Source organism: Cebus imitator, unplaced genomic scaffold, assembly GCF_001604975.1.
Source record: "Cebus imitator isolate Cc_AM_T3 unplaced genomic scaffold, Cebus_imitator-1.0 Scaffold640, whole genome shotgun sequence".
NCBI classification, from domain to species: Eukaryota; Metazoa; Chordata; class Mammalia; order Primates; family Cebidae; genus Cebus; species Cebus imitator.
In genome coordinates this window covers 205,923-220,260 of record NW_016107955.1, presented here as the reverse complement: position 1 = coordinate 220,260, position 14,338 = coordinate 205,923, and the positions used below count along the sequence as shown (strand labels likewise).

The following is a 14,338-nucleotide window of genomic DNA, read 5'->3' as shown; positions in this document are numbered from 1 at the left end:
CTGGAGTGCAGTGGTGCAATCTCGGCTCACTGCAACCTCCACCTCCTGGGTTCAAATGATTCTCCTGCCTCAGCCTCCCGAGTAGCTGGGATTACAGGCGTGTGCCACCACGCCCAGCAAATTTTTGTATTTTTAGTAGAGACGGGATCTCGCCATGTTGGCCAGACTGGTCTCAAACTCCTGGCCTCAACTGATCCACCCTCCTTGGCCTCCCAAAGTGCTGGACATTCAGGCGGGAGCCACTGCGCTTCGCAGTGAGCTTCCACCTCTTGCAGAATGCCTCTGTCACAGGAAACCTAGTCCACGAGCGCTGTGACACTTCCTGAAGTCTTGGGTGGGGTGGAGAGAGGAGGAGGATGTTAATTCAAAGCGTCTTAAGGTTCAGCACTGACAGAGGCAATACCCAGCTCACTCTCAGTTTTGTTTGGGTCTCCTGACAATTGAGTTTCCATAATCTGGTCAGCTCAGAGACACCACCATGTGTGGCATATTCACAAATGCAGACAAAGGAAATTCTACAAAGCCAGGGGTGAAAAAAATCTTTCCGTTCTCAGACACTTCTGTGAAGTCTATGTGGACTAAGGGGAGAAGAACAGAAGTTTCTCTGGGCCTTGCCATCTTGGGATCTCTTCTCTCATTTTCTAAAAATGGTTTCTCACCTCAGGCTGAGGAGATGGTGGGGAAGGAGGTCTCCCTTACCCTGCCCACCTCAGACAGTTCTAGGGAGACAGAGGTTTCACCACTTGGCCACTAGTCTCAAATAACTGGAAGGCTCCTTTTCCTGAGGCCATGCAATGTTCTGGAACCACAGGTCCCCAGCCCCCCATGGGAGCACAGACAGGCAGGCCGTGTTGGGCTTCTCACCCACAGCCACTTTTTTGACCCGACTCTTGGGCAAGCCCTCATCACCATCAGGGTCTTATGGGCAGTCTAGACTTGCCAGCCCAGTCCTTGAACTTGGAGAGGGAGGTGGGGCTTGGAAATGCCTTGTCCCCGGGCACCCCGTCCTTGGAGCTGAGCCCTGTGCCCACAGCTTGGTTCAGTTTGCAGGCACCGCTGTGGCACTCTTTGCTGGTGGGAATGAAGAGGCCTCACTGGCCTTCTTTGCCTTTTTCTTCTTTTTGGTTCCAAGTGACACCTGGTTCCTGGTAAGCTCACCTGACTTCTGCTTCTGGACTGTGGCCGTGCTGGGGGCGGCGGTGGCGACTACCGCCACCTTCTTGGCTTTCTTTTTCGACTTCCTTTTCTCCTTTGCCTCCTTCTCCACCGTGCCAGCGCTGTGGATGGCTGACTCCTGCAGGATGTCCGACGCCGACACAGCTGCCTCCCGGCACCGCCGCCACTCCTCGTCGCTGTCCTCACTGCTGGAGCTGGAGGGCGGGTGCTTTCGGCGGGGTTGGGGCGACTCTTCCTTCTCACGGCCTCCAGGGACAGAAGTGAAGAAAAGGCGGAAACCATCATCCTCTGAAGCGACTTTCTGTACCTGAGCTTTTGTTGTCTCCTTTGCTACTTCTGAGATGGTAATGAAGCTGTCCAGCAGGGCTCCCAGCTTCTTGGCTACGTGGGCTCGGAATTCGGGGGTGGTCTGAAGCTCGTTGCCATNAAAAATTAGCCTGGTGTGGTGGTGGGTACCCGTAATCCCAGCTACTTGGGAGGCTGAGACACGAGAATCACTGGAACCTGGGAGGTGGAGGCTGCAGTTAACCAAGACTGTGCCACTACACTCCAGCATGGGTGACAGCGTGAGACTCCATCTCAAAAAACAAAACAAAACAAAACAAAACAACACAACATGGGTTTGGAGTCAGATGCACTTGGGTTTCAGGCCCAACTCTGCTCCCTCCTGGGTTTTGAATTCTGGCTTTGTCATTTAGTAGCGGTGTCCCTTGGGCAGATGACTTTGCCTCTTTGAGCCTCAGTTACCCACCTGTACAGTGGGAATGGTAACAGTCTCTACTTCTTAGGGTCATCACAAGGATTAAATGAGAAAATGGACATCAAGCGCTTAGCACAGAGCCTGGCTACAAACAGTTGCTCAGTAAATGGTAGCTATGATGATGACTTCAGGCAAACATGTCTCCTTGCTGACAGCCTGTTTCCTCACCTGGAGAATAAAGGTAACAACAGGACCCACATGATAACGTGTTTTATGAATGCAGTGAGGTGACATATGCCAAGTGCCTGCCTGGACACCGTGAGCTCCCAGCCAGTGTGAGCCATTGCTGTTTGTATTAACAAGGGCAGGAGAGGAGAAACTCCACCGGTGTTTACCTGTCCAGCAGGGCTCCCAGCTTCTTGGCTACGTGGGCTCGGAATTCGGGGGTGGTCTGAAGCTCGTTGCCATCTTGTTCATGTTCATCCACCTTAGGCCTACGACACACACAAAGAGACCTCACTTCCTGCCGCTCAGGAGCTGCCCCCATGAGCGTGGGGACCATGTGTGTCTTGTTCACCTGGATATGCCAGGGGTCTAGCCTAGCATCTGGCACACACAGGGGATCAGCATTTGTTGAATGAATAAGTGAAACTTGAACCCAAAGAGCACAGTACCTGAGACTCGGTTGGGAGGTTGACAACTGGTTATCTGTAGCACCTGTGGAAAAACGGAAATTGGGACATTTATAGAGGCAACAATGACAGTAAGTACAAACGTGTGCCAGGTACTATGTTCAGCAGCTGAAAATATATATCACTCATACACATACATGGATCACTCATTTATATTTATATATAACTTCAAACAGTTATATACCTATAACTTAAAATAGTTACATATGTAAGTTATATACGTAACTATTTATATAACTATATTTTATATGGTTATATATAACTTAGTTGTATAACTTAAAATATATATGCACATGGGTTTGAGGCCTAACTCTGCATTTATAGAAGAAATTTACAGAGGAAAAATGACAAGTACAAACGTCTATCAGGCACTATGTTCAGCAGCTGAAAATATATATCACTGATAGCTATATTTATATATAACTTAAAATAGTTATATACCTGTAATTTATATAAGTATATTTTATATAGTTTATATGTAGCTTAAGATAGTTATGAACCCATAACATTATATAAGTATATTTTATATAGTTGCATATATATAACTTAGTTATATAACTTAAAATAGTTATATATACACCTCAGGGTGTGAGAGAGAAGTGAAACTTAGCTCTGAGGTTTCTGACTTAACTAACGAGTTATGTATATAACTTAAAATATATATAGCACATATAACTCAGTGAATCTTTCCAACAACCCGATTGGAGGAGTTACCATTATCCTGTTTTGCAGAAGAAACGTCAGAGATGTAAAATAAGTTGGCCAGAGTCAAATACCTATTAAGTGACAGGGTTGGGCCGAGGACCCAGGCCACTTGGCTCCTGAGCCCCTCTTAACCACCATGCTGTGCTGGATACTCCAGTTAAGTATAACGGCACTGCACAGTTTAGTGCCTGCCTGGCTGTGTGCTAAGTGCCGTGGAGGAGAGAGAAGATGGCTCTTTTGTAGATCACATTTTTCAAACCAAAACACTAAGGATGTCTGGCCTTTCATTCACTCAAACCAAACACTGAACGCCTCATATTAGCCAGGTGAAACTGCTGAGCAACTTACTTGAATGTCACTGTCTGCATGGAGCTTACATTCTAGTTGGTGGAGAGAGATGACAAACACACGTACATAAACAAAATGTAAAGTTGGATAATGGTAAGTGCACAGAAAAAAAAACAGAAACAAAGTAGGGGAGGGAGGTGGGAAGCACTGGGCTGGGGACTGTTATATAAAGGTGGGTAGAAAGGGCTTCATTTGAACAGAGATTTGAGAGAGGAGGGGAGTGAACCAAATAGACATGTGGGACACAGCCTTCCAGACAGAAGGGAAGAGCATCTGCAAAGGCCCTGAGATCAGAGCCTGCTCTGTGTGTTTAGAACAGTGAGGAGGTCAGCGTGACCAGGACCCAGCCAGCAAACTGGGAGCGGCAGAGATGGAGAACTCACGGGGGCCAGATCACGAAGGGTCCTGACATGGGCCAGTGGGAGGACCTGGGCTTTGAGGAGGAAGAACTCTGAAACTGAGCAGAGGAAGGACATAAACTGACCTGGGTTTTCACAATACATCTTTGGCTGCTGTGCCGCACGAGACTGTTGGGGTAAAGGCAGGAACACGGAGTCTGCTGCAATAATTGAGCTGGTGAGAGGTGTGGACTCCAGAGAGACGCACTTGCAAGATGGAGTCAATAGGAGTCACTGATGAACGGCTCTTGGCTTCACTGCCCCGTGCGGCCGTTGCTCCAAGCCCCAGGCCGGCATTGCTGCCTCGCGGCACCGCGCCAGCTCCTCCGCATCGCTTTTGGGGCTACTGCTTTCCGAATCGCTCATAGTGCCATTGGGCGCCGCCATCTTGAACTACCGCCCTGGCTATTTTTTTGTATTTTTAGTAGAGACGGGGTTTCTCCATGTTGGTCCGGCTGTTCTCAAATTCCCGACCTCAGGTGATCCACCTGCCTCGGCCTCCCAAAGTGCTGGGATTACGTGAGCCACCATGCCCAGCCTCAGATGAGACTTTGGACTCGGAGTTTTGTTTTAATGCTGAAATTAGTTAAGAATTTGGGGGACTATTGGGAAGGCATAATTTGTTTTGAAATGTGAAAAGGACATGAGATTTAGAGGGGTCAGGGGTGAAATAATATGGTTTCGCCCCATGTCCCCACTGAAATCTCATCTTGATTTGTAACCCCATGTGTCAAGGGAGGGACCTGGTGGGCGGTGACTGGATGATGGGGGTGGTTCCTCCATGCTGTTATCATGATAGTGAGGAAGTTCTCATGAGGTCCAGTGGCTTAAAAGTGGCAGTTTCCCCTGTGCTTTCTCCTGCCATCTTGTGAAGAAGGTGCTTTGCTTCTCCTTTCTTCTGCCATGATTTAAGTTTCCTGTGGCCTCCCCAGCCATGCAGAACTGTGTCAATTAAAACGCTTTCCTTTAGAAATTACGCAGTCTCAGGGAGTTCTTTATAGCAGCATGGAAGCAGACTAATACAGACCATTTATGTTACTAGTAAGGCTTCTGGTCAACATTAGGCTATTTTTTTTTTTTTTTTTTTTTTGAAATGGTGTTTCACTCTGTTACCCAGGCTGGAGTGCAGTGGCATGATTTCGGCTCACTCTCAGCACAAGCAATCCTCCCACCTTGGCGTCTTGAGTAGCTGGGACTACAGGCATGTACCACCACACCCAGCTAATTTTTTTGTAGAGACGGGGTTTCACCATGTTGCCCAGGCTTGTCTCAAACTCCTGGAATCAAGCAATTTGCCCACCTCAGCCTCCCAAAGTACTGGGATTACAGGCGTGAGCCACTGAACCTGGACTTTTTTTGTTTTGTTTTGAATTGTATTTTTTGTAAAGACATGGTCTCACTGTATTACCCAGGCTGGTCTTGAACTCCTGGGCTCAAGTGATTCTCCTACTTTGGCCTCTCAAAGTGTTGGGATGACAGGTTTGAGCCAACTGTGCCTGGCTAGTATTTGAGTTTTTGGGGAGTCCAAAGTGATACACAGATTTTCAATGGCACAGATGTATGGTCAGTGCCCGTATCCCCCATGTTGTTCAAGGGTCAATTGTAGTTAACATCAGGTCAACTGTATGCTTTTTTGTGTAAGGATTAAAGCAGAAGGAGCTTTATTATCAGGTCGATTGAAGACTTAAACTGACCTGTTAGGGAAACTGGATGTTATCTTTCTCTTCTGATTTGTTGGAAGGTCAGCTAATAACTTAGTTTAGGGTTGGTGAAGTGGAACTTTAGTACGGGTGACTCCATTTTGATTTTGTTTGGTCTGTTGGGGCCTAGGGCAGGAACTTAGTTCAAACCAATGGCCTCCTATGATTTTTATTTAACAAGACTGCCCAGACTGGTCTTGAATTCCTGAGCTCAAGCAATCCTCCCACCTTGGCCTCTGAAAGCCTTGGGATTACAAGCATGAACTTGATTCTTTGCTAGCAAATCGTTTCTCTTCAACAGCTACACCTTTTGTTTCCTGTTTTACTGAAATAGAAAACTGCAGAACAGCACTAATGGTGATAATTGACCACCTTATCTTTCAAGTGTGATGTTGGCTGTTGGTCTGAAACTACCTTATTAAGGTAGGATCTTATACCTTTAAATGTTGCCAGGAATGGTTATTGAATGTGAACAAATGCATTGCCATCTAAGGACAAAAGTTTCTCATTTGACAATGAGGTGATGAATATCACACTACACATAACCCAGAGGCAAATCATACTTGATCATGTTCTATTTTTGTAGGCATGCCACTGAATGAGATTTGCTTCCATTTCCCCCAGGATTATTCCATCTGTACTCCCAGCTTCCATATCCAACCCCCACAACCTCCAACCCAGGAACCCCCTTTACTTTCAAATTTAAATTACCTGCCAGAACTTTATTTTCAAAGAACCAGTCAATCTTACTGCTTACTGACAGATTCTACTCTTTCTGCTTATTCCTTCCACTTTTTTTTGAGACTGAGTCTCACTCTGTCACCCAGGCTGGAGTACAATGACACAATTTCGGCTCACTGGCTTCAAATGATTCTCCTGCCTCATCCTCCCAAAGCGCCGACATTACAGGAGTGAGCCACCGCCAGGAACTGGGACTGCAGGCTCCTGCCATCATGCCTGGCTAATTTTTGTATTTTCGGTAGAGACAGGGATTTGCCATTTTGGCCAGGCTGGTCCCAAACTCCTGACCTCAAGATGATCCACCCACCTCAGCCTCCCAAAGTGCTGAGGCCACAGGTGTGAGCCACCTGGTCTATCTTGTATCCCGCTGGACTCTCAGCAACGAAACTCCGGCTGCCTGGAATTCTATGACTCCTTCCTCCATAACCTCAACTCCTACACAGCTTTAGGCTCCAATCCAAGTGCACTGATGATGGAAAGCTTTCCCTGACTCTCCAGGCTAGGTCAGGCACTTCAGCTCTGTGCATGGTGACCCCTTTCTTCATCTGTCACAGAACTAATCATTGTCTTCACCCTCCTACTAGCAGCTCAGTGACAGGGATGGGGAGATTCCTCTGCTTTCTCAGTTGCTAAAGCAGGGACAGGCACAGAAAAGTGGGAATGCTGTAAAGGGGGAAATGGCTAGCAGCCTTGGCTCCAGGACCAGGGGATCAGGTTGAACACACCCTTGCTTTCCTAGACCCACACTTGGGACAAGGTCAACGGGAAATCTGGTTCAGAGGTAGCGCTTCAGGGAATGAGAAAAATCACACAAAGCAAGCACCACTTGGGGTTATTTTTTCTAACTAAACTTTTATTAAATTATTTTTTTCTTTGAAGGCTGAAATCATTGAAGTCCTTAGATCAGCTTTAAGCACTGGATGGAGTAAAAACCACAAGCAACTACAAGGTGATCTGTGAACAGACTGGCAGACAGATGACGAGAGAGGGAGTGACAACAAAAATTGACAAAGTCTGGTCTCCTGGTGGGCTAGTCAAATTACTTGCTTATTAAAATGTTAGAAATAAACAAACATTAACGAAATAAAAACCTAAAACTGAGCCCCAGTCTTAAGACTACTAGAAAGGCTCACCAAGTAAAACCTTCGGTTGGGTCAAGCGAGCTCTCTAAATGTTCTGTACAACCTGCTGCAGTCTGTTCCCCTTGGGCAAGGTGATGCTTTGTCCTGTGTGCAGCCTTTAACACCATCACCGTCCCCAAGTGCAGCTCCCGTTCTAAAAAAGATACCCCCCACCCCCAATTCCTGGTGACTGCCAATCTCTCCTGACTGCAGAAACTGACTCTGAAGGAGGAAGGTGCACCAGTGGTGGAGGCAGGTGGGCAAGTGGGTCCGGCAGGGATGGCTTCCTGGAGAAACCATTTGGATCTTTTCTCCAGATGCCTAATATGTGCTTAAGAGGTTTTTTTTTTTTTTTTTTTTTTTTTTTAAAGTTTGAAAAAAACTCCATTGTGAAAAGTGAGTTATGAAGAGTGCTCTTTATTTGAAACCTCCACAACACAGACGCCAATCTTGTCTCGCATTGAATCATTAGCTGTGCACATCAACACATTCCAAGCACAAATTAAGAAATGCAAACAGAACAAAAAAATATATATATATATAATTTTTTCCCCTATCCAAAGGTTTCAAGTCTCAATGCAGCAAATCCTTCTGAACACAGAATCTGAGGAGCACACTGTTCAAACAGTTGGGACAGACAGGTCCCTGCAAAGGCTACTGCCTTTTTAACACATGGAGTGGGGATCATGGACGGCATGGAAAGGGGAGAGGAGGTGAGGAAACAGGCGGTGGGGAGAGAATGAGAAGAGGAACAGGTATGCGCTGGGGAAGATGGGGCAGCTGGGACACACACATGGTGAGTTGGTGGATTTCATTTATTGGTTTTTGACAATTTCTTTCTGGTTCTTTTTTTAAACTCCCCCCTCCCCAGGTCCAACAATGGTAGAAAAACCCCACAGAGGTGGGCAGGGCCTTATTAGGCCAGCCCAAAGCCTTCCGAGCACTCCTGGATGGCCAATAGTAGCATGTGGCGGAGCTTCTCAAAGCTCTCATAGGCAGGCAGATCCAGTTGATTAAAACTAGGGAAAGAAAGATCAGTTTGTGGTGAGGGATGACAGAGAACCAAATCCCTGTGTTTCTATGGTGCCCACCGGCCCCTCCCCTCACCTCCCTGAAGGAGCCAACTCCCTGCCAATCTTGTCTCAAGCCCAATCTGCCCTCCTTTATCTGGCTCCCAAACTGGCCATCATGCACCAAAACCAAAAATCTGAGCCTGTCACTCTTCCTTCAACACCCTGGCCTCACTCGCCCACAGGCTAAAGTGCAAGCTTGAAGGAGGTTTTCAGGATCACTGGTAATTGGACCTCTGCTGAGCTCTTTAGACTTCTGCTCCCTGCAACTCCTCCTTGCTCTCCAGTCGCGGTGGGCCCTGGCATACACCATGCTCTCTTGCGGTGCTGTTCACCTGCCAGTGTCTGTCTAGCCCCCGCTCTGTCTAGCACTTCTCATCTCAGACATCATCTCCATAGAAACACCAAATTGTGAGTTACCCAAGGTCCAGGACTCAGCCACATTTGCGTTCCCAGTCTTGGGTAGGGTCCTAAAAACATCAAGTATGCAAGCTCAATCTAAGCACGGAAAAGGAGAAACAAACCCTTCCTTTTACCATGTGTGAGCTGAAGGCAGGCGATCTGTGGACCTGTCATCTCGATGGATCTGAAACTTCTGAATGCCATTCATGCCTTCGAGGGCAGCAAAGCCTTGCAGGGGTACCTTGGAAGTACCCGTGACAAACTGGAGGAACTTGGCACGGTCAGCTTGGTCGAAAGAACGCAATGCTCTCCAGAACCACTGGATCTGTAGGAAGGGACCCATGAAGCCAGTGTTAGGTAGAAGCTCCTAGAAGCAGGGTGGGGGATGGAATCTGGGAAACAGGACTGGACTTGGTATCTGAGGCAAGTCCCTTTTGTGGGATGAGCTACAGTTCCTTTCACATTCATAAGATGGGCAAGAGAAGTCTGATACACTCCAGGAAAATGAAGAGTTAGATATAAGTAGACCGTCTTTTATAAGTACCTTCCTCTAAGAGTACTACTGGTTTATTTGGTATCACACAAACTAGCATTGGTAAAAGGACCACATGAGGAGGGATGCCAGCAGCAGCTCACCTGAATAGAGTTGGACTGGTATTTGTGGTATTCAGTGTTAGATTTCAGATCATCGATGTCAATGGTGGGCAATCCTGATATGAGCAGCTCTAACTCCTGCTCAGTGAAGATGGAAATGAGGCGCTTTGGAATGATCTCATAGAAGCCTTCTAAGAAAGCTGCCAGCTGCTTGCGGATGGCTCCTGGTGAAATAACCAAAAAGCCACATGCCTTTTAAACTCATACAACCGTTAAGAGGTCAGAGATCCCCCATCTGGCTCCTTTTAACATCATCTACCACTGTGAGCTGGGACTACAGGCATGCACCACCACGCCTGGTTAATTTAAAAATGTTTTTGTAAAGATAGGGTCTTGCTATGCTGCCCAGGCTAGTCTCAAACCCCTAAACCCCTGGGCTCAAAACCACCCTCCTGCCTTGGCCTCCCAAAGTGCTAGGATTATAAATGTGAGCCACAGTGCCCAGTGAAGTTTTTTTTTTTTTAATTTTTATTATTTTTTAAAAGACAGAGTCTCACTCTGTCGCCCAGGCTGGAGTGTAGTGGCATCTCAGCTCACTGCAACCTCCACCTCTGGGTTCAAGCGATTCTCCTGTCTCAGCCTCCTGAGTAGCTGGGACTACAGGTGTGTGCCACCACACTCAGCTAATTTTTGTATTTTAGTAGAGACAGGGTTTCACCATGTTGGCCATGCTGGTCTGAAACTCCTGAACTCAACTGATCCGCCCACCTCGGCCTGCCAAAGTGCTGGGATTACAGGCTTGAACCACCACGCCTGGCCAAAATCAAGTATTTTTGATCAAGTGTTTTCCCTTTTGTGCAAGGCATTTGTGGCTCTGTCATAGTGGAGGAAAACAAAACATGCCTTTGAAATAAATGAAGTCTGACCTCTTCTCATATTGGGCAACTAGAGGTCTAAGGAACATTTCCCCTACCTGTCATTCTCATCTGGCATACCAGGTGTACATACTCCTTCTTATTCTCCTCTGTGACCAAGATGTTTGCCCCGTTGGGTTTGAGGTCACGAACTTCACAAACTCCAAACTCTTGAACCTAGAACAATCAAAACACCCATCATACATAATAGACTTTGTCTAGGATGGGATTAGATACCTGGGAACACATCCTAAACCCCTTGCCATGTCCTGGGCCGAGAGATGAGGCAAGTCCACAAAAAAGTGACTCTTCTCACTACTCATAGCTCGCAACTCCCCTGACAGGGAAAGGCTTTGGGTAGAAAAGAGGGAAATTACTCTTTGGCCCTGAGACCCACCAAGAAGGCAGATGGGAGTAAGGCAAACCGTCAGTGGTAAAAGGGAAAAGGGAATGGCTAACATACGTAACTGAATGTAATCTTTAAGGAAAACAATTTGGGAGAAGAGTAACCTTAATTACCTTCATTTTCCCCCCACTTACATTTGTACAATTTTTCTACAAAGACCTACCTTTTGGAATGAAAAATTATGTATTGGAGGATTTTTTAAAAAATGAAGGTGGAACTTGGAAATGGCCTGGATTGCCTTACAAATTCTGGTTTTACTGTTTGTTATGTTACAAATACCTGCTGCAGCTTTCAGAAGTCAAGATGCTTCCTTAGAACTATGAGAAGGTCATGCAGTGCTAGTTCTAAGCTGAACCTAGAATGGATCTTCCGGACTGGTTGGAATGTGCTGTGGTTAGGATTTCCTGAACCTACCTCAGTGCTGAAGGTGAGGTCATAGCCTAGCGTGGAGACATCATTTTCCAGCAGATAAACCAGCCCTTGGTAGAAGTGGTAATCTTCACTCTCCATATCTGTGTATCTAGAAAAACACAATTATACAGGGTCATGGTTTGCAGGTGGGGGGAAGGGCAGCACAGCGATGGGACACAAAAAGACCAGACCCCCAGGACTGAGGACAGTCCCAGGACGATGCCTTATCCTCACCTGACTGACTTGCCCAAGATGTGTTTGTAAAAGGATCGAGTAAAATAGCACTCCAGGAGACGGTTGTCATATACAGCTTTGGCCACAATGCGTCCGACAAACTTGAAGTAGCTGAGGTGGTTGGGGTTGCAGTGGGAAGATGGATTGATGGTGTAGGTGACTCGATCACCAGGTGAGGTACGGAACAAGGCATACATAGGGTTAAACATCTCTCGAGAGATGATCATATACCACTCCCGCAGGAGCCCACCAGCATCCTGCCCTTCTTCTCCTTCAAACACTATATACCTGCATAAGAAAGCAGAAGCAGAAAAGAGCTGTGCAGAAAACCTAGGACAAACCCAGTTATTTGTGTGAGTGAGTGACTGTAAAGCAGTGTCAGATGAAAAGGTGGACAGCCCAGAAGTGGAGTGGAGATCTGGGACCAAACAAAAGCACCACTGACAGAGGTGTCCCAAAATATTAGTCAAGGCTAACAGATATTCCAGAAAACACTAATAGGAAAGGTACCAGAGGACTAAATGAGGCCTTGCTTATGTGAAGTGGGGAGAGGAGAAAAGTGGTATTAGAGAGGGATAAGCCCAGAGTCCCTATTCTCTAAAGGTAGTTGGTGGTGGAAGAACATGGCACACAGTCTGTCCAGGGAGACTCCTTGACTTCCTGTGATTACACAGATGGTGAGCCAGCAGGGCAGGCCCAGAAGATAGGAGTCAGCTCAGTAAGATTAAAGCCAGATTCCCATGGGGAATTTCTATTATGGAGGGTGGCACCTCCCTAAATTTGAGGCCAGAGCAAGTCATCACTACTGTGCAGAAGGCCCCACCTCCCACCCCCTATCTTTTCTCCGTTCCAGGGCCCTTACAATCGATTCTTCATTTCTTCAGGGGATTTGCGATGCAGCTCACGATATGAGTCTTCAAACACATGGTCACGACGGACATGCACAGCCATGTCTTCTTTCCGGAGCCCCTCGTCTAAACGCTCCAGCTCTTGGCGGAAATATCTGGGAGGTAGAAAAGGAAGGAAGACAGGATTAAGGGTCCCAGAACAAATTTGTTTGTCTGATTAGGAAGAAGACCCACAATGACGCTCCTTCTATCCTCCAAACACTTTGATCTCTGCTCCCCACCTGCTTGGGAAATGCCCAGTAGTTGGGAGAGGTAGATCACTTATTACCAACTCTACATTTTTCTTACCTCCACTGAATAAGGGCCCACAAAGACTGCGGCATGTGATTTCTGCCACAAGCAGGTAAGCATGTATACATGCACAAGGAAGAGGAGAGGCACAGGGATGACTCCAGGAGTGCTGTGGATGCCCCTGAACTCTGCTGTGCGTGTATTATGGCCACCTGTGGCCTCCTGTACTACCCCCGAAGGATGGAATGGCACTTTAGAAATCATGTGGTTCAAAAATTGTGTGACTGTTGTGCTGATGAAAAATGCAGATGGGGTGAATCCCAAGGAGTATTTAGTTATGATGGCCATCAATGGTACAGCTGTCTCTTCCCTCCCCACCACCACCATTCCAAGTGTTGCCACTGAAGGAAACTTCTGGTCTCAAGAATAACTTTGGAGGGGAGATATCATCTGAGGAGTTCTCACCCCCCCCAAACACCCCAATATCCAGGACACATACTTGCGCTTGACATCGAAGTCGAGGACACGAATATAGTCTACCAGGACAGCAAAAGGCCCATCAGCAAGGTGGGTCGTGGACTGCCGTAAGATCTGGTTTAACACAGTGCGGTGAGTCTCTGAGGGAAGAAGTGACAGCAGGAATTAAGCACATTAAGAGCCCCAGAAGCTGCAAGACAGCCAACCAGCTGATAACTCTCTTCCTTTCCCTTCCTCTTCCTTATTTCAGGGCTCTAAAAGGACTAGTCAAAGCAAAGGGCCCACCCTTGAGGTGTGAACGTGAATCTGAGCATTTCTACTCTAAATCTGAGCATTTATCCTGAGGCCATGGGAAACCATGCAGGGTTTACGTGCATAGATGTGTGTACACGTACACACACACACACACACGCACTCTCTCTCTCTCTCTGGAATCAGCTAAGGATTAACTGTATGAAATAATCCTGTTTAAAATGAAGCCTTCTACAACTGGCAGCCTAAAAGTTCCCTGTACCTGCAAAGCGAAGGAACTTCTGTGTGTCAGGGGGCAGGCTTGAGGAGATATGCATAGATGAGGGCTCCCGGGAGAAGAACGGGTCAAGGGAGGAAGGCGTGGCTGGGGTTAAGGGGGCAGGGGAGAGTGGAGGAGGCTCGTCCTTGATGTGTGCCAGCTGGCTCTCTCGGGTGTCTCGGACAGGCGGCTTGCTCTCCCGCTCTGTGGCATGGACCAGAAAGAAGGCCTCGACAGCAGGCTGTAGCACTAGAGGTAGGAATGATGGGGAAGTAACATTTTATTTTGCAAACTTCAACATGTAAATCTCTTTGCCCTCATGAACAAATTATAAATATGGAAGAAAAAATAATGAAAACTAGGCTAGGTGTGGTGACTCATGCCTATGATCCCAGCACTTTAGGAGGCTGGTGGGAGGACTGCTTGAGCCCAGGAGTTTAAGGTCAGCCTGGGTCATGCAAGTGAGACCTAATTTCTTTTTTTTTTTTGGGACGCAGTTTCGCTCTTGTTACCCAGGCTGGAGTGCAATGGCGCGATCTCGGCTCACCGCAACCTCCGCCTCCTGGGTTCAGGCAATTCTCCTGCCTCAGCCTCCTGAG

At 47.2% G+C, this 14,338-nt stretch overlaps 2 protein-coding genes across 5 annotated transcripts in view; both read right to left on the bottom strand.

Moving 5' to 3' along the window:
* Positions 1-680: 680 nt before the first annotated feature.
* On the bottom strand, positions 681-4,437 carry LOC108295436 (protein CUSTOS-like). Of its 2 annotated transcripts, none has more exons than XM_017517623.2 (4): positions 4,262-4,437; positions 2,551-2,593; positions 2,272-2,370; positions 681-1,529 (listed from the first exon to the last, which is right to left on the bottom strand). In XM_017517623.2, exons 1-4 carry the CDS (start codon positions 4,404-4,406, stop codon positions 1,040-1,042), a joined length of 777 nt encoding a protein of 258 aa, XP_017373112.1. In that variant the 5' UTR covers positions 4,407-4,437; the 3' UTR covers positions 681-1,039. The 2 variants fall into 2 exon arrangements, with proteins under 2 accessions (XP_017373112.1, XP_037590526.1); XM_037734598.1 differs by lacking the exon at positions 4,262-4,437 and adding an exon at positions 4,106-4,245.
* Positions 4,438-7,978: 3,541 nt separating this feature from the next.
* Positions 7,979-14,338, bottom strand: part of HUWE1 (HECT, UBA and WWE domain containing E3 ubiquitin protein ligase 1) — a 78,693-nt gene continuing 72,333 nt past the window's right edge. For all 3 annotated transcript variants that reach the window (XM_017517618.2, XM_017517620.2, XM_037734596.1), the window contains 9 exons: positions 13,743-13,988; positions 13,251-13,368; positions 12,475-12,615; positions 11,613-11,900; positions 11,382-11,487; positions 10,621-10,738; positions 9,690-9,871; positions 9,188-9,378; positions 7,979-8,600 (listed from right to left, as the gene is read on the bottom strand). In XM_017517618.2, the coding sequence (XP_017373107.1) occupies positions 8,498-8,600; positions 9,188-9,378; positions 9,690-9,871; positions 10,621-10,738; positions 11,382-11,487; positions 11,613-11,900; positions 12,475-12,615; positions 13,251-13,368; positions 13,743-13,988 (1,493 nt within the window). In that variant the 3' untranslated portion in view covers positions 7,979-8,497. The remainder of the gene's footprint in view (positions 8,601-9,187; positions 9,379-9,689; positions 9,872-10,620; positions 10,739-11,381; positions 11,488-11,612; positions 11,901-12,474; positions 12,616-13,250; positions 13,369-13,742; positions 13,989-14,338) is intronic.

Bases quoted from the DNA above. Each gene is read 5' to 3' on its own strand.
- LOC108295436 (XM_017517623.2), bottom strand. From the start codon at position 4,406: ATGGCGGCGCCCAATGGCACTATGAGCGATTCGGAAAGCAGTAGCCCC. The intron at 2,594-4,261 runs TTCATCAGTGAC...GTTTTTCCACAG, and splicing joins GGCAGTGAAGCCAAGAGCCG to GTGCTACAGATAACCAGTTG. The intron at 1,530-2,271 runs GTAAACACCGGT...CCTGCTGGACAG, and splicing joins CTGGGAGCCCTGCTGGACAG to CTTCATTACCATCTCAGAAG.